The 26,450-nt window shown below is 40.0% G+C and overlaps 1 protein-coding gene across 3 annotated transcripts in view; it reads left to right on the top strand.

Moving 5' to 3' along the window:
• The window catches only part of AXDND1 (axonemal dynein light chain domain containing 1), a 187,323-nt gene that overhangs the window by 140,311 nt on the left and 20,562 nt on the right, over positions 1–26,450 (top strand). For all 3 annotated transcript variants that reach the window (XM_073011737.1, XM_073011736.1, XM_037985895.2), the window contains 4 exons: positions 12,448–12,561; positions 15,388–15,492; positions 23,952–24,034; positions 24,884–25,119. In XM_073011737.1, coding sequence (XP_072867838.1) covers positions 12,448–12,561; positions 15,388–15,492; positions 23,952–24,034; positions 24,884–25,119 — 538 coding nt within the window. The remainder of the gene's footprint in view (positions 1–12,447; positions 12,562–15,387; positions 15,493–23,951; positions 24,035–24,883; positions 25,120–26,450) is intronic.

Raw genomic sequence — 26,450 nt, 5'->3', positions numbered from 1 at the left:
TTGATATAGGCATTTAATGCTATGAACTTTCCTTTTAGCACAGCCTTTGCTGTATCCCAGAGGTTTTGATAGGTAGTGTCATTATTGTTGTTCAGTTCAAATAATTTTTAATTTCCATCTTGGTTTCGTTTTTGACCAAATGATCATTCAGGGGCAGGTTATTTAGTGTCCACATATTTGCGTGATTTTGAAGGTTCCTTTTGGAGTTGATTTCCAATTTTATTCCACTGTAGTCTGAGAGAGTACTAAAGGCTCATCTAGTGGCCTATCACATTGTTTATCTTGGAGAAAGTTCTGTGCACTGTTGAATAGAATGTGTATTCTGTAGTTGTTGGATAAAATGTTTTGTATATATCTGCTAAGCCCATTTGTTCCAAGGTATAGTTTAAATCCATTGTTTCTTTGTTGACTTTTTGTCTTGATGACCTGTCTAGTGCTGTCAATAGAGTATTGAAGTCCCCCACTATTATTGTGTTGCTGTCTATCTCATTTCTTAGGTCTATTAGTAATTGTTTTATAAATTTGGGAGCTCCAGTGTTAGGTGCATATATTTTAGGATTGTGATATTTTCTTGTTGGACAAGGCCTTTACCGTTATATAATGTCCATCTTTGTCTCTTTTAACTGCTGTTGCTTTAAAGTTTGTTTTGTCTGATTCAAGAATAGCTACCCCTGCTCGCTTTTGGTGTCTGTTTGCATGAAATGCCTTTTCCTACCTTTTTATTTCAGTTTATGTGAGTCCTTTTGTGTTAGGTAAGTCTCCTGAAGGCAGCAGATAGTTGGTTGGTGAGTTCTTATCCATTCAGCAGTTCTGTATCTTTTAAGTGGAGCATTTAAGCCATTTACATTCAATGTTAGTATTGAGATGTGAGATACCATTCCATTCATTGTGCTATTTGTTGCCTGTGTACCTTTGTTTTTTGTTTCTGCTTTTTACATTTTTTTGATTGTCTAAGTCCTGTGTGATTTATGCTTTAAAGAAGTTCTGTTTTGATGTGTTTCCAGGATTTGCTTCAAGATTTAGAGCTCTTTTTAGCAGTTCTTGTAGTGGTGGCTTGTGAGTGGTGAATTCTCTCAGCATTTGTTTGTCTGGAAAAGACTGTATCTTTCCTTCATATATGATGCTTAGTTTTGCTGGATACAAAATTCTTGGCTGCTAATTGTTTTGTTTGAGGAGGCTTAAGATAGGGCCCCAATCCCTTCTAGCTTGTAGGGTTTCTGCTGAGAAAACTGCTGTTAATCTGATAGGTTTTCCTTTATGGGATACCTGATGCTTTTGTCTCACAACTGTTGAGATTCTTTCCTTCATCTTAACTTTAGATAACCTGAAGATAACTTTAAGATTCTTTCCTTCATCTTAACTTTAGATAACCTGAAGACAATGTGCCTAGGCGATGATTTTTTTGTGCTGAATTTCCCAGGTGTTCTTTGTGCTTCTTGTGTTTGCTTGTCTAGGTCTCTAGCAAGGCTGGGGAAGTTCTCCTCAATTATTCCCCCAAATATGTTTTCCAAACTTTTAGATTTCTCTTCTTTCTTAGGAACATCAATTATTCTTAGGTTTGGTCTTTTAACATAATCCCAGACTTCTTAGAGGCTTTGCTCATATTTTCTTTTTCTTTTTTCTTTGTCTTTGTTGGATTGGGTTAATTCAAAGACCTTGTCTTCGAGCTCTGAATTTCTTTCTTCTATTTGTTCAATTCTATTGCTAAGACTTTCTAGAGCATTTTGCAGTACTATAAGTGTGCCCAATTTCCCTGAAGTTTTGATTGCTTTTTCTTTGTGGTAGCTATTTCCTTGAATATTTTTCCCTTTGCTTCTTGTGTTATTTTTTGGATTTCCTTGCATTGGGCTTTGCCTTTCTCCGGTGCCTGCCTGATTAGCTTAATAACTAATCTCCCGAATTCTTTTTCATGTAAATCAGGGATTTCTTCTTGGTGTGGAACCATTGCTGGTGAGCTAGTGTGATTTTTTGGGTGTGTTAAAGAACCTTGTTTTGCCATATTACCAGAGTTGGTTTTCTGGTTCCTTCTCATTTGGGTAGGCTCTGTCAGAGGGAAGGTCTAGGGCTGAAGTCTTTTGTTCAGATTATTTAGTCCCATGGGGTTTTCCCTTGATGTAATACTCTCCCCCCTTTTCCTATGGACATGGCTTCCTATGAGCTGAGCTGCAGTGATTGTTATCTCTCTTCTTGGTCTAGCCACCCAGCAAGGCTACCTGGCTCTGGGCTGGTCCTGGGGGTTGTCTGCACAGAGTCCTGTGATGTGAACTGTCTATGACTTCCTCAGCTGTGGATACCAGCACCTGTTCTAGTGGAGGTGGCAGCGGCGGTGAAACAGTTTGTGAGGGTTCTTAGCTTTGGTGGTTTAATGTTGTGTTTTTGTGCTGGTTGGTCTCCTGCCAGGAGGTGGCACTTTCAGAGAGCATCAGCTGTGATAGTATGGAGAGGAACTGGTGGTGGGCAGAGCCCCAGAACTCCCAAGAGTGTATGTCTTCACATACCCTACCCACCTTTTGTCTTCAGCTACCAGGTGGGGGCAGGGCTAGGCGTGGTCTGAGCTCAGATTCTTCTTGGGCAGGTCTTGCTGTGTCTGCTGTGGGGAATGGGGGTGAGTTTCCCAGGTCAGTGGAATTATGTACCTAGGAGGATTGTGGCTGCCTCTGCTGAGTCATGCAGGTTGTCAGGGAAGTGGGGGCAAGTCAGCAGTCACAGACCTCACCCAGCCTCCACACAATCTGAAGGGCAGGTCTTATTCCCACCATGCCCCCACTAACAGCCCCGATGCTGTTTCCAGGCAGTGGGCAAGCAGGGCTTGAGAACCGGTCCCATGTTACCTGCCTTCCAGCAAAAGAAAAGGGTTTTTGTTCTTCTTCCACTGGTGGAGTCTGCATGGTGGATTCACACCCTCCCCTGAGTTCTGGCCAGGAGGCACCTTGCCCTATTCAAATTGTTGCAAAGTTCAGCTGGAGACTTCCTTCTCCCTGTGGCGTTTTCCCCTGCACCTCTGGCTGCCCTCCTGAAGGGTCCCTTGGTGCCAGGCAGGAATGACCTGCTTGGGGACCCAGCGAGCTCCCAGGGCCTTTCCTGCTGCTTCCTCTACTCCTGTATTTTGCTCAGCTCTCTAAATTGACTCAGTTCCAGGTAAGGTTGGAAACTTCTCTTGCAAACTAGACCTTCGGTTTCCCCAGTGGGGGTGTGTTTGGGAGAAGAGGGTCTCCCCTTCCCACTTCTACAGTTTCAGCACTCACAGTATTTGGGGTGTCTCCTGGGTCCTACAGGAGCAGTCTGCTCCCTTCGGAGGGTCTGTGGGTCCTCTTGGGATTCTTGCTTTGTTCTTGCAGTCATTCTGGAGCTAAAATTTCTGATGCGAGCCTCCACACACCATCTATCCATCTGAGTCAGAGCTACAATCTAGTCCTACCTCCCATCCACCATGATGATCTTCTCTTTTATCTGATGATGAATCTTAATGTAATATCCATACTTGATCATTATGCCTAAGTTTGAATATCTGAAGTGACAGAGAACTACTTTCAGAAAGACTCCATTCATTTTTGGTGAGTGCTGAGTATTAGAACATTAATTCTTTCTATTGAACTAAATGTAATGTCTCCTTGTAACTTTAGCTTTTTCTACCTACTGGTCCTAGTTCAGTCTTTTGTAGTTAATATGAACAGGGCTGATTTGTCTTCCATATTATAATATTTCCAACATTTGAAAACAACTGTATTCAACCTAAGTCTATTTTTTGATTTTCTGTTCTTTTCTATTGATCTATTAATGGGTCATTACCACAATATCTTAATTATTGAGGCTTTATGATACATTTTCTTCTTTTTTTTTTTTGACTTTTATTTTAAGTTCAGGGGTACATGTGCAGGTTTGTCACAAAGGTAAACTTGTGTCATGGAGGTTTGTTGTACAGATTATTTCATCACCTTGGTATTAAGCCTAGTACCCTTCCGTTGTTTTTCTTGATCCTCTCCCTCTGCCCAACCTCCACCATCCTAAAGGCCCCAGTACGTGTTGTTCCCCTTTATGTGTCCATGTGGTCTCATCATTTAGCTTAAAAGGGAAAACATGTAGTATTTGGTTTTCTCTTCCTGTATTAGTTTGCTAAGGATAATGGCCTCTAGTAGCTCCATCCATGTCCCTGCAAAGGACATGATCTCATTCTTTTTATGGCTACATTGCATTCCATGGTGTATATGTACTGCATTCTCTTTATCCAGTCTATCATTGATGGATATTTAGGTTAATTCCGTGTCATTGGTGTTATGAATAGTGCTGCAATGAACATATGCATGCATGTGTCTTTACCATAGAATGATTTATATTCCTTCCGGTATATACTTAGTAATGGGATTGCTGGGTCAAATGGCATTTCTGTCTTTGGATCTTTGAAGAGTCACCACACTGTCTTCCACTATGGCTGAACTAATTTACACTCCCACTGACAGTGTATAAGTGATCCTTTCTCTCCACAACCTTGCCAGCATCTGTTATTTTTTGACTTTGTAATAGTTGCCATTCTGACTGGTGTTAGATGGTATCTCATTATGGTTTTGATTTGTATTTCTCTAATGATCAGTGATGTTGAGCTTTTTCTCATATGATTGTTGGCCACATTTATGTCTTTTGAAAAGTGTCTGTTCATGTTCTTTGCCCACTTTTTTTTTTTTTAATACTTTAAGTTCTAGGGTACATGTGCATAGTGTGCAGGTTTGTTACATATGTATACTTGTGCCATGTTGGTGTGCTGCACCCATCAACTCGTCAGCACCCATCAATTCGTCATTTGCATCAGGTATAACTCCCAATGCAATCCCTCCACCTCCCCCCTCCCCATGATAGGCCCCTGTGTGTGATGTTCCCCTTCCTGAGTCCAAGTGATCTCATTGTTCAGTTCCCACCTATGAGTGAGAACATGCGGTGTTTGGTTTTCTGTTCTTGTGATAGTTTGCTGAGAATGATGGTTTCCAGCTGTATCCATGTCCCTACAAAGGACACAAACTTATCCTTTTTTATGGCTGCATAATATTCCATGGTGTATATGTGCCACATTTTCTTAATCCAGTCTGTCACTGATGGACATTTGGGTTGATTCCAAGTCTTTGCTATTGTGAATAGTGCCGCAATAAACATACGTGTGCATGTGTCTTTATAGCAGCATGATTTATAATCCTTTGGGTATATACCCAGTAATGAGATGGCTGGGTCATATGGTACATCTAGTTCTAGATCCTTGAGGAATTGCCATACTGTTTTCCATAATGGTTGAACTAGTTTACAATCCCACCAACAGTGTAAAAGAGTTCCTATTTCTCCACATCCTCTCCAGCACCTGTTGTTTCCTGACTTTTGAATGATCGCCATTCTAACTGGTGTGAGATGGTATCTCATTGTGGTTTTGATTTGCATTTCTCTGATGGCCAGTGATGATAAGCATTTTTTCATGTGTCTGTTGGCTGTATGAATGTCTTCTTTTGAGAAATGTCTGTTCATATCCTTTGCCCACTTTTGATGGGGTTGTTTGTTTTTTTCTTGTAAATTTGTTTGAGTTCTTTGTAGGTTCTGGATATTAGCCCTTTGTCAGATGAGTAGATTGCAAAAATTTTCTCCCATTCTGTAGGTTGCCTGTTCACTCTGATGGTAGTTTCTTTTGCTGTGCAGAAGCTCTTTAGTTTAATTAGATCCCATTTGTCAATTTTGGCTTTTGCTGCCGTTGCTTTTGGTGTTTTAGACATGAAGTCGTTTTTTGCTTGTAAATTTGTTTAAGTTTCTCGTAGATGTTGGATATTAGACCTTCGTCGGATACATAGTTTGCAAAAATTTTCTCCCACTCTGTAGGTTGTCTGTTTACTCTATGGATAGTTTCTTTTACTGTCCAGAAGCTCTTTAATTTAATTAGATCCCATTTGTCAATTTTTGCTTCTGTTGCAATTGTTTTTGGCATCTTCATTGTGAAATCTTTCCCCATTTCTATGTCCAGAATGGTATTGCCTAGGTTGTCTTCCAGGGTTTTTATAGTTTTGGGTTTTACATTTAAGCCTTTAATCCCATCTTCAGTTAATTTTTGTATATGGCATAAGGAAGGGTTCTGGTTTCAATTTTCTCCATATGGCTATCCAGTTATCCCAGCACCATTTATTGAATAGGGAATTCTTTCCCTATTGCTTGTTTTTGTCAGCTTTGTTGAAGATCAGATGGTTTGTCAGTGTGAAGTCTTATTTCTAGGTATTGGTGTATGTGTCTGTTCTTGTATCATACCATGCTGTTTTGGTTACTGTAGCCCTGTACTATACTTTGAAGTTGGGTAGTGTAATGCCTTCAGTTTTTTTCTTTTTTCTTAGGATTGCCTTGCTATTCAGCCTTCTTCTTGATTCCATATGAATTTTAAAATAGTTTTGTCTAGTTCTGTGAAGAATGTCAATGGTAGTTTGATAGGAATAGCACTGAATCTATAAATTGCCCTTGACAGTATGGCCATTTTAACAATATTGATTCCTCCTATTTATGAGTATGGAATGTTTTTCCATTTGTGTCATCTGTGATTTCTTTGAGCAGTGGTTTGTAGTTCTCCTTTTAGAGATATTTTGCTTCCCTAGTTAGCTATATTCCTTAGGTATTTTATTCTTTTTGTGGCAATTGTGAATGGGAGTTTGTTTGTGATTTGGCTCTTGGCTTGACTGTTGTTGATGTATAGGAATGCTAGTGATTTTCGCATGTTGATTTTGTATCCTGAGACTTTGTTGAAGTTGTTTATCAGCTTAAGAAGCTTTTGGGCTGAGACAATTAGGTTTTCTAGATATAGGATCATGTCATCTGCAAACAGGGATAGTTTGACTTTCTTATGATACATTTTCATATCTGGTAAGACCAGCTCTCTTCATGGATCTTTTTCAGACATTTCATTGCTATTCTTGCTCACTTATTCTTCCATTTATTTATTTATTTATTTATTTATTTATTTATTCTTTAGAGACAGGGTCTTGATGTTGCCTAGGCTGGTCTCAAACTCCTGGGCTTAAGTGATCCTCCTGCCACCTGGCTACTTTTCTATATAACTTTATAATCTAGTTCTTAAAAATATGACTTTTAAAAACCAGTATAATATTAAATTTATATATTAACTTAGAGCAGACACGTTTATGATGCTGAATTGTGTTATCCAAGAATATGGAATATAGGATGTCTACTTTTATGCCTGTCAATCATGTCTTATTTGTTTGCATTTTGTACATTTATTAGGTTTATGCCTGAGTATTTTATTTTTTGCTATTTTAAATGAGACATTCTTTTCCATTATATGTTCTAACTAGTAACTATGTGTATATATAATATATATAATCAATTTCTGTATTTTAATTTAATTTAATTTTGTTTTATATTTTGAGATCAGATCATACTCTGTCACCCAGGCTGGAGTTCAGTGGTCTAGTCATGGCTCACTGCAGCCTTGACCTCCTGTGCTCAAGCAATCCTTCCACCTCAGCCTCCTGAGTAGGTAGGATTATAGGTGCATGACACCATGCCTGGCTAATTTTTAAATTTTCATAGAGACAGGGTCTTGCTATGTTGCCTAGGCTGGCTTGAATTCCTAGGCTCCAGTGATCCTCCTGCCTCAGCCTCCCAAAGTGCTAGGATTACAGATGTTCGCCACCATTCTTACTTTAATTTTACGTGCTGTGACTTTACTAAATTCTCATATTGTGTTTTTTTCTCCTCTTTTTGCTGCTCCTCCTCTTACTATTTTTAGTAGTTTTTCAGTGGATTATTTGGGGTTTTCTAAATACTTAATCAAATCACCTACAAATAGGGATAGTTTTACCTCTTTCTTTTCAATTCTGATAGATACTTCTAGTTGCTTTTTCTTGTTTAATTGTATTGAGTAATTCTTCCAATTCAATATTAAATAGCAGTGGAAATAACAAGCATCCTTTTCTTGCTTCTGACTTTAGCAGGAATGCCTTTAGTGATTTACCTTTAAGAAATATGCTGGCATTGGAGCTGATTTATAAGTTAATTTATTTGTTCTTTCTTCAGAAGTCTCAGATATCCACCTTGGGTTATTTTTCTTCTGCCTTAACCTTTAGAATTTTCTTTAGTGAAGATCTCCTGGTGGCAAACTCAGTTTTCATTTGTCTGAAAATGCCTTTATTTCACCCTCATTTTTTTGCTGGGTATGCTATTAATTCTAGGATGGTATTCTTTTATCTCAGCACATCATTATTATTTTTACTATTTTCTGGTTTTTGTTGTTATTGAACTGACCATTGAGAATCCAACTGTCTGTTTCTTTGAAGTTAATTCATCTCTTCTCTCTGACTGTTTTTAAGATCATCTTTTTGTCTTTGCTCAGATTAATGTGGAGATGGATTTTCTTTTCTTTTAAAATTTTGCTTGGGATTCTCTTGATTTCCTGAATCTTTAGTTTGGTATCTTTTGTTAGATCTGGAAAATTATCAGTCATCATCTATTCAAATATTGCCTCTACTGCATTTGCTGTCTTCTTTTTTTTCCTCTCTCTCTCTCTTTTTTTAAAATTATACTTTAAGTTCTAGGGTACACGTGCACAACGTGCAGGTTTGTTACATATTTATACTTGTGACATGTTGGTGTGCTGCACCCATCAACTCTGCTCTCTTCTTTCCTTCTAGAACTCTAAATGAATGTGTGTTGGAATCAATCCCCCATGTCTCTTAACCTTCTTCCATATTCTCTATCTCTCTATTTCTCTGTATTGCATCCTGAATAATTTTTCTGGCTTACCATCCAGTTCACTAATTTGCCCTCCAATTGAATTTCGTCTGCCATTAAACCTTTCTGTTGAGTTTTACAGTTAAATTGCTGAAGTCCTATTTGATTCTTTTTCAAGTCTGAGCATTTTTGTAATCTTTCTCTCTCTGCTCATATTTTCACTCTCTTATTTCTTTAAATAGGTTAAATATAACTTTTGTAGTCTTTTTGATAATTCTAGTATATGATATAGCTGTAAAAGAATGTTTATTACAGCATAGTATAATAGCAAAATACTAGAAACAATATGAATGTTGATCAGTAGATTAGTTAAATACAATATGGTACATTGAAATGATGGAGTTCTATGCAGATGAAGTAGATGTTTAAGTAGTTAAATAAATATAATCCATGATATATTATTGAGAAAAGTAGATTATAGAATATAAGTTATATTATCTCATTTATATTAAAATGTTTATAGGTGCAAAAAGCATTCTAGAAGAATATTCAGCAAACTGATAGAAATTATTAACTCTTTGAGCGTTAAGATTCTTAATTCCTCTGTAGTGTTCAAATATTTTACAGCAAAAATATTACCAAGAAAAAAGTATTTTCATTTTGTAAAAATATCCTAATACATTGTGACTATTTTTCTATACTATATACATATTTCTATAGCATAATTTAACATTGCTATAAAGCATTTTGTTATATGGCTTACACCATAATTTGTGTATGCATTTTCCTGTTGTGGGCATTGAGCTTATTGCTAGCTTTTGCTTTTATAAATATTGGTGCTGTAAACATCCAGAGGATGGTTTTAAATCTCTATGAGTAGACTCCTTTGAGGTGTTCAACACTGATGATTCCTTCTTTCTTCTCTTTTGGCTTTCCTCGTGGCCTCTCATACTTCAGAGGCTACTTCTGGCTGCCTTTTCAGGCTCCTCTTTCTTCCCTAGCATTTTATTTTATTTTTTTTCAGAGATTTGAAAATCTATTATTGTTTTCCTTGAGTATAGGCTTTGATTTCATCTGATTTTTTTTGAGGCAGCGATTTCCTATTTATTTTAATTGACAAATAAAGATTGTGTATTTTCATTGTGTACAACATGATGTTTTGAAGTATGTATACAATGTGGAGTGGCCAAATTATTTTTCTAAAAATAACAGCTTTATTGAGATACAATTCATGTAATATGTACAATTCAGTAATAGTTTGTAGTATATTCACAAAGTTGTGCAGTGATAATCACTATTCAATTCCAGAACATTTTTATCATTCCCAAAAAGAAAATCCATACTGATTAACAGTCACTCAAATTTCCTCTTTCTTCTCAGGCCCTGGAAACACTACACATTTTCTGGCTCTATGGATTTGCCTGTTCTGGACATCTCATGTAAATGGAATTATACAATATGTGGCCTTTTGTGCTTATTTCTTTTTTTTTTTCTTTTCTTTTCTTTTTTTTTTTTTTGAGACGGAGTCTCGCTCTGTCGCCCAGGCTGGAGTGCAGTGGCCCGATCCCAGCTCACTGCAAGCTCCGCTTCCCGGGTTTACGCCATTCTCCTGCCTCAGCCTCCCGAGTAGCTGGGACTACAGGCGCTCGCCACCTCACCTGGCTAGTTTTTTGTATTTTTTTAGTAGAGACGGGGTTTCACTGTATTAGCCAGGATGATCTCGATCTCCTGACCTTGTGATCCGCCCATCTTGGCCTCCCAAAGTGCTGGCATTACAGGCTTGAGCCACCACACCCGGCCCTTTTGTGCTTATTTCACTTAGCATAGTGTTTTCAAAGGTCAGCCACATTGTTGCCTGCATCAGAACATCATTCCTTTTTTTTTTCCCAATAGGTTTTTGGTAAACAGGTCATAGTTGGTTACATGAGTAAGTTCTTTAGTGATAATTTCTCAGATTTTGGTGCACCCATCACCCAAGCAGTGTACACTGTACCCAATGTGTAGTCTTTTATCCCTCCTCACCTCCCACCCTTTTCCCCTGAATCTCTGAAGTCCATTGTATCATTCTTATGGCTTTGTGTTCTCATAGCTTAGCTCCCACTTATGAGTGAGAACATACAATATTTGGTTTTCCATTCCTGAGTTACTTCACTTAGAATAACAGTCTCCAAATGCCATTATTTAATTCCTTTTTATGGCTGAGTGGTATTCCATGGTGTATATATACCACATTTTCTTTATTCACTCATTGATTGATGGGCATTTGGGTTGGTTCCATATTTTTGCAATTGTGAATTGTGCTGCTATAAACATGTGTGTACAATCATCTTTTTCATATAATGACTGCTTTTTCTCTGGATAGATACCCAGGAGTGGGATTGCTGGATCGAATGGTAGATCTATTTTTAGTTCTTTAAGGAATCGGCACACTGTTTTCCATAGATCTCTAGCATTTTATGTAACTGGGTTACTGTCTGATTCTCTGGCTACGTCACAAGTTTGCCTTTAGGATATAATTTACTTTCTTGGCTTTAATTAAATGCAGGTAACTGTCAGATCTCTATTTTTAGCCCAAATTCTTTCATCTTAAACTCCAGATCCATATATTCAGCTACTTGCTGGATATTTTCTCTTGGATATCTCAATGGTACCTCAAACCTTCACAGCCTAATCTGAACTCCTCTCTCTCTCCAAACCTGTTTATCCAGTTTTGTTCATTATCTCTGTGAATGGCATTGTCATCTCTCTAGTGGTCTAAATTATAAACTAAGTGTCATTTAAGATGTACCTTTTCCCTAACCATCCCGTGTCCATCCAGTCAATCACTCGGACTTACCTCTTAAATATCTTTTAAATCTTCCTTTTCCTTCTCTTCATTCCAGCAACCGCTATTTTGTTCACGCTCCTTTTCTCTTCCTCTCCTTCCCTTTCTTCCTCTTCTTTTTTTTTTTTTTTTTTTTTTTTTTTTTTTTGAGACGGAGTCTCGCTCTGTCGCCCAGGCTGGAGTGCAGTGGCGCAATCTCGGCTCACTGCAAGCTCCGCCTCCCGGGTTCACGCCATTCTCCTGCCTCAGCCTCCCGAGTAGCTGGGACTACAGGCGCCCGCCACTGCGCCCGGCTAATTTTTTCTATTTTTAGTAGAGACGGGGTTTCACCATGGTCTCGATCTCCTGACCTTGTGATCCGCCCGCCTCGGCCTCCCAAAGTGTCTCCTGTTGCTAGAATGATTGTTTTGAAATGCAAAGCAAATCAGTCAATTTATTAGAGCCTCATTGCCTTCAGGATAAGAGCCAATCATCTCCCTGGCTTGACAGTCTCGCCCTTTCTCTATGATTGCACTCCTGTTCATTTGTCTCCCAGTTTTTGTCCTGTTGAACTAGACTCCCTCAGAACCAATCATGTACATACAACATCCTCTGCCCAGGGCTCCTTCTTTTCCTTCCCCATCCTTCAAGAAAAAACTCAAACATTATCTCCTTCAGGAAACATTCTTGACCAACTCCCTCTTTTACCCAGTCCCCTACCTTGTCTAAATCAGGTGCTCCTACTATGTGACTATATGCATTCATGGTATATTCTTGTCCATGAAATTATAAGTTTCTTAAGGACAGGGACTATTTTTATCAACCTTTGTATCCTTGTCACTAGCACAGTACCCAGTTGCAGGATTAGTGCTCATTAAATATTTTTGAACAAATAATTGCTAATATTTATATACATCCTTTAATCATCATACTGTTTCATCTCACAGGAGGCTGTAAAAGAATTCATTGAGCCTGAAATAGATGAGTCTCTTCAAGAGGATGAAGAAGAAAGTAAGGAGGATAGGAAACTTCAGGAGGAAAATAAAGAGAGAGCAGAAGAAGTAAGATTATTTGGTATTTGTTTTTCCTCCTATATACATACATACATATATATGTTTTAGAGACAGAGTCTTGCTCTGTCACCCAGGTTGGAGTGCTGTGGTGTCATCATAGCTCACTGTAACCTCGAACTCTGGGGCTCAAATGATCCTCCTACCTCAGCCTCTTGAATAGCTAGGACTACAGTTATGCACCACCATGCCTAGCTAATTTTTAAATTTTTTAAAATAGAGATGGGATCTTGCTATGTTGCCCAGGCTGGTCTTGAACTCCCAGTCTCAAGTGATCGTCTTACCTCGGCCTCCTAAAGTGCTGGTATTACAGATATGAGCCACCATGCCTGGACCCTTTATAGTGGGGGAAATTATACATATAGAGAGAGAGACACACACAGTGGAGAATAGAAGTAGGTGGTCTGGAGTGAACTCTTTTTCTCATATAGATTTAGCCAAACCTGCAGAAATATTTATCTTTGTCACGTTATTTTCAGAGGAAAGGATGTTCCTTTTCCCTTCTAAATCCAGCCATTTCCCATTAGCCTCATTTATACCTATATTACCATTAACTACACAACCTACCTCTCACTCTGGTGCTATTTTTTTAGCCCTTCATTGCCACCTTTTTCAGATAACACTTTGAAACTCCATATTTCCACTTCTTCAGCTCCCATTCTGAGCTGCCTTTTGCCCTCCTCCCAGGCCCATCACCAGACCTCTCTTCCCTTTACCCTGTCTCAACCCCTGCAGGGGCATTTGTAGTAATAAAAGTCCTTCCTAGGACATTTGTAGTAATAATAATAATAATAATAATAATAATAATACAAGGATTACCAAACATTGAGTGCCTATCATGAGTGATATACTTTGCAACACAACTTCAAGGTATATATTATTGCCCCCGTTTTACAGATAAGAAAACTGAAGCTCAGAGAGGTTGACTGACTTACTCAAAATCATATAGCTGTAAGTGGCAGAACCAATATTCAAACCCAGTTAAGTCTGGCACAAGAGCACTTGCTAATTCTTAGATTGACTACTACTATCTTTGGCTTCTAAAACTCGTGATTGCCTAATACTCCCTACAATGTCTTAATTTACTTCTCTGATGTGTTTCTTCTCTGTATATAGTTTAAGTGTTGGCATGACTCCAGGCTCTGAACTAGGTCTTCTACTCACTGCACAGGCAAGACAACAGAACAAAAATATTATATAACACCTAAGCCTATTTCAATCGTCATTTTCTGTTTTCTTTCTGGTAAAGTGTTTGGTATATAGAAGGCACAGAATAAATGGAAATTGTCAGAGGTGTCTTAACTAGAGTGACTCCATCTTGAATAAAGTCCAGATAAAGCAAAACCTACTGGGTTAATTTCCCAGGAAACTGGACACTCTTAATCACAAGATGTTCATGGTTGAGGAAACGAGTTAATGGAAAAAGGCATTCTCAGTTTAAAAATGCGTTTCACTTTAAAGATAATGGTACTGTTACAGGAAAGGGATCACGATTCAGACCCCAGGAGATGGTTCTTGGATCTTGCACAAGAAAGAATTCAGGGCAAGTTTGCAGTCCAAAGTGAAAGCAAGTTTATTAAGAAAGTAAAGGAATAAAAGAACAGCTACTCCACAGACAGAGTAGACTTAAGGGCTACTGGTTGCCCATTTTCTTGATGATATCCTGAACAAGGGGTGGATTATTCATGCCTCCCCTTTTTAGACCATATAGGGTAACTTCCTGACATTGTCATGGCATTTGTAAACTGTCATGGCGCTGATAGGATTATAGCAGTGAGGACAACCAGAGGTCACTCTCGTGACCATTGTGGTTTTGGCCCGCTTCTTTACTGCAACCTGTTTTATCAGCAAGGTCTTTATGACCTGTATTTTGTGCTGACCTTTTATCTCATCCTATGACTTAGAACCATCTGGGGAGGCAGCCCAGTAGGTTTTAGCCTCATGGTACCCAGCTGCTCTTTAAGATGGAGCTTTTCTGGTTCATACGTCTCTGATAGTACACTCATAAATTATTGCTGAAATCAACAGTTACATTAGAGAATAACAATACTAATAGCCTGTCACGCTGATCACCAGGCTTTATAATAAAGTACACTATTCCTAGCCTTAATCTCCTATATAAGCAAGCATTATATTTATGTAAGGGCATTTCTCCTCTTGCTTTCTGAGGATACCCTCCTCTGTAATAGAGTAATTTCTAATAAACTGCTTTTGCTTTACTATACTCTGTGAGTCACCCTGAATTTTATCCTGTGTGAGATCAAAGAACCTGCTCTTGGGGTCTGGGATAAGACCCCTTTTCTGTTGACAAAACCATTGCTACTGCTGCTACTACTACTACTACTACTACTACTACTACTACCTGTAGACTTAGTTCAGCTCCTTTCCTCTCTATTTTACAAGCACCCGTTCAGCCTTTAAATATCATTTTCTCTGTTAATAATTCCTGAAGTGCCTAGGAAGAATGCGTGACCCTTTTCTGGGTGCACACAGCCTTTGGAACACACTTTTATGCGAACAGTAATCATGTTATACCATAATTATTCATTTTATTATCTATCTCTCCTACAGTACTGTTAGTTCCTGGAAGCTGGAAGAAATCCTCTTTGTTTTTCCCATAGTTATATCCTGTTGTCCACACTCCCCATCCCACCAGTTTTTCACAGCGTTTGCTAGGTGAAAGTCTTCAAAAATGCTTGTTGTATGATTAAAGCAAATGAAAAATGTAAGTTTCCAACATGGTGCCAGGAAACTTGCTGGTGTGCCACTGTGTTGCCCACCAGCTTGCTAACAGGTCCGCGGGTTTCTGTGTTCTAGCAACCTTCAGCATCTACAGAGGAGGAAAAACTAATTCGATTCATTGGAGAAGATGAAAATGTTCATTCCAAACCTCTATTTGAAACAGATGTGTTGTCTTCCTGGGTATGTATCTGAAACCCAACTAGGGAATTCAACACTATTTAACATTACACAAACATGATATGGTGCTAACATCACTTTTAGCTACTCCAAGGGGACCAGGGGTTCCTAAGTCATGTATTTTACAGATATTTTTCTTCCAACATAATTCCTGGAAAACTTATATTTTCACCTTAACTTTACAAAAGCTTCTCATTCTCATCTTTAAACCTCTTTTTTTTTTGAGACAGAGTTTTGCTCTGCCTCCTGGGTTCAAGAGATTCTCCTGTCTCAGTCTGCGGAGTAGCTGGGATTACAGGTACCTGCCACCATGCCCAGCTAATTTTTGTATTTTTAGTAGGGATGGGGTTTCACCATGTTGGCCAGGCTGGTCTCGAACTCCCAAACTCAGGTGATCCACCCACCTCAGCCTCCCAAAATGCTGGGATTACAGATGTGAGCCATTGCACCTGGCCTAAACCCCATTTTAACATCAGCATTTCATCTCTTTCCTTAGTTTAACAATCTCTTGGTCAGTATTTGACTAATTTTTTTTTTTTTTTTTTTTGAGACGGAGTCTCGCTCTGTCGCCCAGGCTGGAGTGCAGTGGCCAGATCTCAGCTCACTGCAAGCTCCGCCTCCCGGGTTTACGCCATTCTCCTGCCTCAGCCTCCCGAGTAGCTGGGACTACAGGCGCCCGCCACCTCGCCCGGCTAGTTTTTTGTATTTTTTTAGTAGAGACGGGGTTTCACCGTATTAGCCAGGATGGTCTCAATCTCCTGACCTCGTGATCCGCCCGTCTCGGCCTCCCAAAGTGCTGGGATTACAGGGTTGAGCCACCGCGCCCGGCCTTGACTAATTTTTAAACATTCATTTAGTAGACTTTGTTGAGAGCTGTGATAATAAGCACATACTCCTAAGAACAATAATTGTCGGGAAACTGGAAACTTAGAGACAGTAGCTGTGGAAACTCAGCAAGAAAGCAGGTTTAAAATGTCTCCACAGAAGTTTGGTTGTAGGACCATGGTAGATTTCAGTCAGCCATTGATCAGTATCTTACTCTCTACAGAACACTGTGACTTTAGGAGTTTATGGATGGGCTTTATCCCACTAATTCCCTGAAGTGGTGGTAACATTTTGTGTGTATGTTGTCACTGTACATTTTCTTGGATTGGAGGATCAATAGATTTTGTCAAATTTCTACACGCTAAAGTTAAGAACCATTTCATTATTAGGGGTGTTTGAGCCATGGGCTCTTGGCCCCCTAAAGGTTTGCTGAAAAATCACCGGTGTGAGGCAAATTGATTAATAGGAGAAAAGTCATATAAATTTGTTTAACATGTATACATGAGACCCTTCAGAATGAAGATCCAGTTTCCCAGTGAGTTATGGAAGCTCATATACCATCCTGGGGCCACAGTAAAGAATACAGACTGAGTATGGCTAGAAACAGGTTACCTTGGTGAATCAGGTTAGTGACAAGACTGGTTGAGAGAGAGAGAAAAGGAAGAAGCTTGGCTGGCAAAGGTGGCCTTGTTATGTAGATGAAGCCTCCCTCAAAGAGAAGAGATAATAATGTTTATTTTTAGATTTCGAAAGGCATCAGACTCTTACTCTCTCCTGGGTCCTGGAAAGGCATAGAAAGGGGAAGGGGTGGTGACTGCTTTAATGGAAATTGTCTACAGACGCGAATTTTTCCCACAAAAGACAGCTTTGCAAGGCCACTTTTGTTTCCTGGCCAGGCAGTGGCTATTTCAAAATACGTCAAATAAATATATTTTGGGGGCAATATATTTTAATTTCCTTCAGCACATTCTTCCAAAGTGTTGCCTTGGGAGACATCAGAGAACTTTGAACAAGTTTTAAAAATAATACATCACTATGTTGGTCACTAAGACTGTAAGGCAAATATGTAAGAGGGAGCACTGGGAATGGAATACAATGTCATGAGATTTTTTTTTTTCTTTTTCTTTTTCTTTTTTGAGACAGAGTCTCGCACTGTCACCCGGGTTGGAGTGCAATGGTGCAATCTCAGCTCACTGCAACCTCCGCCTCCCAAGTTCAAGCAATTCTCCTGCCTCAGCCTCCTGCGTAGCTGGGATTACAGGTGCCCACCACCATGCCTGGCTAATTTTTTGTATTTTTAGTAGCAACGGGGTTTCATTATGTTGGTCAGGCTGGTCTTGAACTCCTGACCTTGTGATCCTCCTGCTGTGGCCTCCCAAAGTGCTGGGATTACAGGTGTAAGCCACCACGCCCGGCCGAGATTTTTTAAAAAGGGAGACAAAGACAACGGATAGCAGCTTTTTATCTGCTAACCCCCACCAGTCCCAGCTACAAGCCCTCCTGCCTCAGACTTGGCTTTCAGAACTCTGGTATGCTGTCCAGGCTAGGCCCTGAAGCCAGGCAGGAAGCAGTCAGGAAACTAGGAGCGTGCAGTCTGGGACAAAACTGAGGAGCATCACACGTCTTTGATTGTGCGAGGTCCATTGCTCCCAGGTACTGCCATTCTGTGTGATACTGGCAGTGCCATATAGATAGCCCAGGTAAAGAGAACATGGACCAGTAAGGTCATCTCTAAGCTTTTGAAAATTTGCTGCTGCTACTATAGATCACTAAAAACCAAACTGTCTAGGTTCTGATTAACCAAAAAATCTGGAGAGAGGACTGAAATGCCACATCCAGATGTACAAGTACTTGCAAGTTTCTGGAAGCCAAGAAGAATCACATTCTTCCTGTGGAATGGTGGCTGGAGTACTGCACAAGTAGAAAGGGATCATGTGACTTCCCAGTGGGTCCTTCCTGCCCATTGCACAGACACAATCAATTATCTGGGAAAACAGCATTGCAGCAAAGAAAGAGTTTAGTTGACACGAAGCTGGCCACACCATGTAGGAGATGGAGTTACTACTCAGATCCATCTTCTTGAAGGCTCAAAGGTTAGGCTTTTTCCAAGATAGTTTGGTAGGCAGGAGGCCAGGGTGTGGCTGTTGCTTACTGGTTGGGGATGCGATCATGGGGTATGGAAAATGGTCCTCATGCACTGAGTCCATTTCTGGGTGGGGGCCGCAGGACTACTTGAGTTATGAGTCACAGTGGCACCATCCTGCTCTCAGAAACTTGAAAAGACATCTCAAAATACCAACCTTAGGTTCTACAATAATGATGTTATTTACAGGCGTAATTGGGGAAGTCGCAAATCTTGTGACCTCTGGAATAATGGCTGAATTCAGGTCCCTCTCATACTCCTAACTTGGTGGCCTTTCATTAGTTTTACAACGGTAGTTTAGTTTTGGGGAAGAGATATTATCATTTAAACTTTGCCCCCACCCTGGAATGAGCCAAGTCAGTGAGTCTGTGAGACTCAAGCAAGATGGAGTCAGCCCTGTCAGATTTATCTTACCATCATCATTTTGCAAAAGTGGCTTCGATCACCAGGCGCTCAAGCAGAAGAGGCCTAATTGTGCTATTCTAGCAGGGGGCGAGGTTGATTGATATTTGGGGATGTTGGTTCTCAGAGAATAGAGTTTCTTTGAACTAGCTTAGGATATTAGAGATTTGGCTCATGGGGTGGAGCTGGGGAAGGTGTGTCTTGATTTAGACTGCACTGCAGGACCTGTGGGGCAGGCAGGGCCAAAGCTCCGTATTCTTCCCATTCACAAAGCTGCTGGGGCTGGGGCTCCCTGTGGAAAGGTTAAGGTTTCCAAACTTTCACTGTAAGGTTTTCCTTTATTTTTATTTTTTTGTTTTGTTTTTCCTTTATCCATTTTAACAGACACTCGCCTCTGGTCCTAAGAACAAAAATAACCATTTAGTAGGGATACAAGTTCAAGCCACCAGACCTATTGGGCAGCTGTACTCTGTCTTCCTGGTCTAAAAATACAACCCTCAGTGTTACCAGCACCATGGGTTCTTTTCTTGCAATCTCCCAGTATAAAGACTACTAGGTATAGTAGCAAAGAGCAAGTTTATTTAGCTTCTGTACAAGAGAGCCAGTGACAAGAAAGGAGAAGGATCGGGCTGTTCCCCGAGGGTAGTGTGTGGTTTAGTTTTGTAGGGTTTTTCTATGGGGAAGGGTTATATCAGGGCATGTATAGGAGGGGTTTTTCTGACACTCGCACAGTGGTTCACTGTGCTTCTTCATACATCATATGTAGCATTAGCATTTTAAATCTCCATCCCTGGGTGTGATTTTTAGATTAAAGTGAGGAGGGGGTAACTATGGGTTGGCATTGAAGTCTAAATGTGTGTGCAGGGCTCCAGGGAAGTCCCTAGCCCTCTAAAATAGGAGTTTGTTGATTAATCTTCTTGGGTCTTTTGTTACTGATTGGCTGAGAGTTAAATGAGCTAGAGCTTAAGTGAGGGGCTTTTTTTTTTTTTTCTTGATGGAGTCTTGCTCTATTGCCCAGGCTGGAGTGCAGTGGTGTGATCTTGCTCACTGAAACCTTCGCCTGCTGGGTTCAAGTGATTCTTCTGCTTCAGGCTCCTGAGTAGCTGGGATTACAGGCACGCACCACCATGCCCAGCTAATTTTTGTATTTTTAGTAGAGACAGGGTTTCACTGTATTGGCTAGGCTGGTCTTGAACTCCTGACCTTGTGATCCACCCGCCTCAGTCTCCCAAAGTGCTGGGATTACAGGTGTGAGCCACTGCACCTGGACAAGTGAGGCGCTTTTATCCTTTTCCTCTAGACCATCTTAAAATAGGAAACCAAGCAGCCGGCCTGGCTTATACTGGCAGTACATTTGATTGACACTGGGGAAGGAAAGAAAAAACAAAGGAAGAGTTAGGGAAGCAGAAGCCTTGTGGTCTACAGGTATAACTTACCATGTCCCTGGGAGCTCAGCTAGACAACAGCAAAGCTCCAAGAGAGAGTTGAGTCATGGGTTTCTAGTGAGAAGTAGTTCCAGACAACTAGGAAGCTAGGGACCTGAGCATGGAGAATTCCAGTTACTCCTAGTGTTCTCTCCTGTAAATGATTACAGTAGGGGATTTTCTAGCAGTTGTGATATGAGTGATATCTTAAGAAGAGTGGTGGTAAGTCATCATCGATTGGGCAGGTTACTTGCTTGACCTGAGCAAACAGGCCCCCTTCATGTGGTTACCTGGCAACTTAGCACCATAACAGAGGTCTGGACAATGCATTATTTCAAACTACTTAGTTATCCGGGAGATAGGACTTTGTGGGGATTATACTCAAAGTGGGCATCCACTTACAAAAAAAAAAAAAAAAGACCTGCCAGGCCATATACAAGCACAACTACCCAGTTTGGCAGTGTGCTTGATTTCGCTGGTGAACCCAATGATCCCATTAAGCAGCATTCACTTTGACCCTGCCTTACTTGGAGGAAGGGCACTCTGCCTTTAGGTGCGGCCCAGTATAATCAGCTCTGAAAACTTATTACACAGCAACTCTGTAGCCCTCTTTTAATCCGAATCGTTCCAACATTGTTCTTGTAGGGCAAGCAGCTTGAATTCCATAACATTTCAGCTGACTGATGGAGATATGGGATGACTATATTCAACAAACTCTCCTAAGCATCTACCAAAAATGCTGAGAGCTACAGTGGACCCTAACTACAAGTGCTTGTCAGTGTGAATAGGTTTACCCATAAGTCTCCTGCCCTAACAAGCAATACGTTAGAAATAATCTCAGGCTCATCTTAAAGCTATGGGTCCTGGCTGTCTGTAAAGAGTTGAAGTATATGAGAAAGATAGGGGATTTTGCTGGATCACCTATGAACTCTTTTGGAAGGGTGAGTGGGGGCCAGAAAATATTGCTGAAAATCAACAGTATTTTCTTTTTCTTTCTTTCTTTTTCTCTTTCTCTCTTTCTTTCTTTCTTCCTTTTTTTTTTTTTTTTTATTTTTGGAGACAGAGTTTCGCTCTTATTGCCCAGGCTGGAGTGCAATGGCGCATTCTTGGCTCACTACAACCTCCACCTCCCGGGTTCAAGCAATTCTCCTGCCTCAGCCTCCCAAGTAGCTGGGATTACAGGCATGCGCCACCATGCCTGGCTAATTTTGTATTTTTAGTAGAGATGAGATTTCACCATGTTGGTCAGGCTGGTCTCAAACTCCTGACCTCAGGTGATCCACCTGCCTCAGCCTCCCAAAGTGCTGTTCCAGGTGTGAGCCACTGCCCCAGCCCCAGCAGTATTTTCAACACAAGATTAGACTTTCTGCCTTTAACTCTGTCATTTTGGATGAAGGAGGCCCTTAGATGTCTGTGTTTTCCTCCCACAATACCTTGTATCCCAGGCACAGGTATTAAGAGCAGTGATTGATTTACCCATTTTATAACAACATCAGGGAAGGGCAATTGAAATTGGTGGCTCCAGAAAATATGTCCAAAGCTGATAATCCAACTAGGAGTCCAGAATTGAATCCAAGGAGCTGAATCTGGAGTGGGATCTTCCCTGATGCACTCCCAAGCCATAGAGATGCAACCCAAAGCCCATTAGTAGAGTCAAACCCCAGGAAGGCCAAGCTAAAAAAATCTAAAGGCAGAATTGATGTCAGACGGAGACTAACTGGAAGCTACAGCACATAGGCACAAGCAAGGAGGGTCCAATACAATTGATTCCAAGAGCTGCGTGGTCCATGTTTGTCTCTGTTATACAGTGAGTAAAAGAGCATGAAAGCCAGAGGAAGGTTTGGAGCCTGAGAAGAAGGCCTGTGGCAGTAACTGTAATTAGCCTTGAGGCACCTGCATCCGTATATGGGTGATGCATGGGGGATTGCCATCTGCCACATGTAGAGGATGCTAGCAGCCCCACAACCAGCATTTCAGACCACGGGAATGTCCAAAATGTCATTTCAGACCACGGTTGGAAACTCTGCTATTGAAGGACTTGAAATGGACCACAAAACAATCTGTACTTGCCAGTATCAAAAGAAAGGGATATTTTCCTAGCATATTGTAACTAAATTTATATCTATTGACAGAACGAGGAGTCAGAAGGCTCAAATGCACACAGGTAGTAGTAGACAATCCTGGTTTATCTTGGATTCCACCGATAGTTTTAGTTGTTTCATAGGACTGTAAACCATGTGTGGAATTCCAGTTCTAGAAGCCTCTGCTCTGAAACCCTTTCTTTCAGAAGAACAAATAAGTTAGTAGTGTGTGCCATGCAGGCACAGCCACGTCACATATGTTTGGTTCAGGGTGAAAAATGATAGTGTGTACTTTCCAAACAAGTTACCCAAAAGAAGCAACAAAACAGAAAGAGAAAAATATGTGACAGAGAAAAGAAGAGTCTAATATCTAGCACAAAACTGAAGAAGTTGGCCAAGTGTGGTAGCCAGTGCCTATAATCTCAGAACTTGGAAGGCTGAAGCAGGAGGATCACTTGAGGCCAGGAGTTCAAGACCAGCCTGGATAACATAGCAAGACCCAATCTCTACCAAAAAAATGAAAAATTGGCTGTGCATGGTGGTATGCACCTGTAGTCCCAGCCACTTGGGAGGCTGAGGTGGGAGGATTGCTTGAGTCTAGGAGGTCAAGGCTGCAGTGAGCTATGATTATGCCACTGCACTGTAACCTGGGTGACAGAGCAAGATCCAGTATCTAAAAAAGAAAAAGAATAAATAAATAAATGAATGAATAAATAAATAAATAAATAGTGAAGAGACTAACACAAGTTCTTTTCTCTTTTAGAAAAAGGTAGAGTGGTATGATGGGATGTGTGAGTGAGGATGAGAGGCTTAGATGCAGGTTTGCTTTAGCCCACTGGATCATGCTGTGATTGTGGCAGGCTGTCCGCCCTCTTCTCTCTCTCCTTCCCTCTGTAATGTAGACTTTACCTTGTACTTGACTCTGCTTGGGAGACATGGATGAATGAGACTTTAAAAGTACACTGTTCTGGGAAAATGTTAATATTCAATTAAAAATATACTTATAGTTTTTGCCCTCTAAATGTCCTCTCTCACCTTCCTCTTATATAGAGTCAAAATAAATTAAAGAGGTTATCTTTTTCCCATATTTTCTTTGCCTGGTAAGATTTATATCTTCAACTGATATTTATGAAGTTCCCTAAGGAATTTAAAGACTTCATTGGATTTTGCAATGTGACATTCTTAGTGAAGTAAATTATTAGTAAGACATATATACAAGTTAGCTTCCTTGATCTTTAACTTGACTTATAAAGAAACATGTTGACCCTTCTCCTTATTTTTTAAATCTTTTTTTATTTCTCTGTTTCTTTTTGTTTTTACTCTTTCCCCTGCTGCTTCTTTACAATTCCAATCAAATTCTTATTCACCTGTAGCATGAATAATTTGGAAGCTTCTATGCTATCTGGCCACAGACAATCCCTATTTTTTTTTTTTTTTTGTATTAAGGGTGTGCTTAACCATCTATTAGATAGATATGGTTAGTAGAAAAAGAATATTCTGGAAGGTTTGATCCAGAACATCCTGAAAAAGTAGAATACCAACTGTTGAGACTGTCAGTTCATTCATATCTCATATTTCCTCTGTCAGAGAGAATCAGCTAAGCAAGGTACATTGGCCCAAAAATATCTTGAAGCAATGGCTGTAATTGAACATATGCAGGAGAAGTTACTGTAAGTATGAGTCAACACAATGGTAAGAGGATGAAAATAGGCTGGCCAGAAGGCTTGACTGAGAAATTCATACTTTTTGGCTTCCCTTTGGCTCTCCTGCTTTCTGTATCCTCACTAGGGGGATACATATCTCCACATGTTCTGCTAGAGGCAGTAAACTACAGTGCCCTGGTGGGAACATCTTATCCATCCTTATCTACAGTGGAAAGATAGAGGAAGTCAAAGTATTTGTGTGTGTTGGAGGGGGGTGTTAGAGTGATCCAATTCAATATGTTTCTAAGAGATGACTTAGGGAAATAGATGGAACTAGGAGAAACTATTGTGCTTGGGAAAGAATGTTACATATCTCAAAGAGTAGAAAGGACGATATAGTTAAGATGGCTGGGGATGCCAGGAGAAGAGCGTAGCCATGTAGACATATAATGTGCTGTAGTAGCTAAGAAGCACATCTCATGCTGGTTTCTTTGATTGCAAAAATTTGGTTTTAGAAAAGAAGGGACTCTGTTGAATTTAGTTTGTTAGATAACATCAATTAAGAGAAGCCAAAATTAACTCTTGAAAGGGAGTTCCCTGGCCATTGATGGAGAATTCCAGATACCCCAAATCAGATTTTATTAAGAAATGATAAATATATTCTTAAATAGCGGCATGATTTCTATTCTGACATTAGCATTCAGAGTTGCTCCCCCTGGGCCCCAGTTCTCAATCAATCATTGATGCTGTTGCTTCCCTTTTTTCTACCCTTCAGACACGTTCATCTAATCTCACTGCCTTTTTAGAAAATGAGTTTCTAAGTCAAAAATACTTTTTCAACCCTTTCTATTTTGTTGTGTTTCTCTTCCGTATCAGGGAGGTTGAAAAGAGAGCCAAACAGGCAGAGGAAAAGTTTGAAGATGCATATGAGAAACTTCATCATACCCTTATAAAAAATAAAGATCTAGAGGAATTAGTCATGAAATCAAGAAAGGAGTCTAAAGGAGAGAAAGAAAATGAAGACAAAAGAGAAGTAAAAGAAGAAGAAGAACAACAACAAGAAGAAGAAGAATTTAGGTCAGCAGAAGATTCCTCAAAATCTCCAAAGAAGGGTAAGGATTGCTTCATATTTTGCTTTATTTAGGTTGTATTTATGAAAGAAAATTTGACTGGGCCACAAGTATTGTAGAAGAACATTAATATATTTGGTGCTAATCTACTAGTTTATACTTCTCATAGGAATGTGCATATTTTAATCACGTAACCATCTTATTCAGACAACTCACAAAAAGGAAAACCAAATGAATAACAACTGCGAATGAATAAACTAACTCAGATACAATTTTTATTTACAAAACTGGCGAAGTTTTTTTTTTTTATTATACTTTAAGTTCTGAGGTACAGGTGTACAACGTGCAGATTTGGTACATAGGTATACATGTGCCATGTTGGTTTGCTGCACCCATCAACTCATCATTTACATTAGATATTTCTCCTAATGCTATCCCTGCCCCAGCCCCCCACACCCCGACAGGCCCTGGTGTGTGATGTTCCCCACCCTGTATCTAAGTAATCTTATTGTTCAATTCCCACCTGTGAGTGAGAATATCCGGTGTTTGGTTTTCTTCCTTGTGATAGTTTGCTGATAATGATAGTTTCCAGCTTCATCCATGTCCCTGCAAAGGACATGAACTCATCCTTTTCTACAGCTGCATAGTATTCCATGGTGTATATATGCCACATTTTCTTTATCCAGTCTATGATTGATGGACATTTGAGTTGGTTCCAAGTCTTTGCTATTGTGAATAGTGCCACAATAAACATACGTGTGCATGTGTCTTTGTAGTAGCATGATTTATAATCCTTTGGGTATATACCCAGTAATACGATTGCTGGGTCAAATGGTATTTCTAGTTCTAGATCCTTGAGGAATCGCCACACTGTCTTCCACAATGGTTGAACTAATTTGCACTCCTGCCAACAGTGTAAAAGTGTTCCTATTTCTCCGCATCCTCTCCAGCATTTGTTGTTTCCTGACTCTAATGATTGCCATTCTAACTGGTGTGAGATGGTATCTCACTGTGGTTTTGATTTGCATTTCTCTGTTGACCAGTGATGAGCATTTTTCATATGTCTGTTGGCTGCACAAATGTCTTCTTTTAAGAAGTGTCTGTTCATATCCTTTGCCCACTTTTTGATGAAGTTGGTTGTTTTTTTCTTGTCAATTTGTTTAAGTTCTTTGTAGATTCTGGATATTAGCCCTTTGTCAGATGGATAGATTGCAAAAATTTTCTCCCAATCTGTAGGTTGGCTGTTCACTCTGCAGATAGTTTCTTTTGCTGTGCAGAAGCTATTTAGTTTAATTAGATCCCATTTGTCTATTTTGGCTTTTGTTACCATTGCTTTTGGTGTTTTAGTCATGAAGTCTTTGCCCATGCCTATG

The sequence above is a fragment of the Chlorocebus sabaeus genome, chromosome 25 (assembly GCF_047675955.1).
Source record: "Chlorocebus sabaeus isolate Y175 chromosome 25, mChlSab1.0.hap1, whole genome shotgun sequence".
NCBI classification, from domain to species: domain Eukaryota; kingdom Metazoa; phylum Chordata; class Mammalia; order Primates; family Cercopithecidae; genus Chlorocebus; species Chlorocebus sabaeus.
Note: the sequence above shows the minus strand (reverse complement) of the source record. Positions and strands in the feature narration are given on the sequence as shown.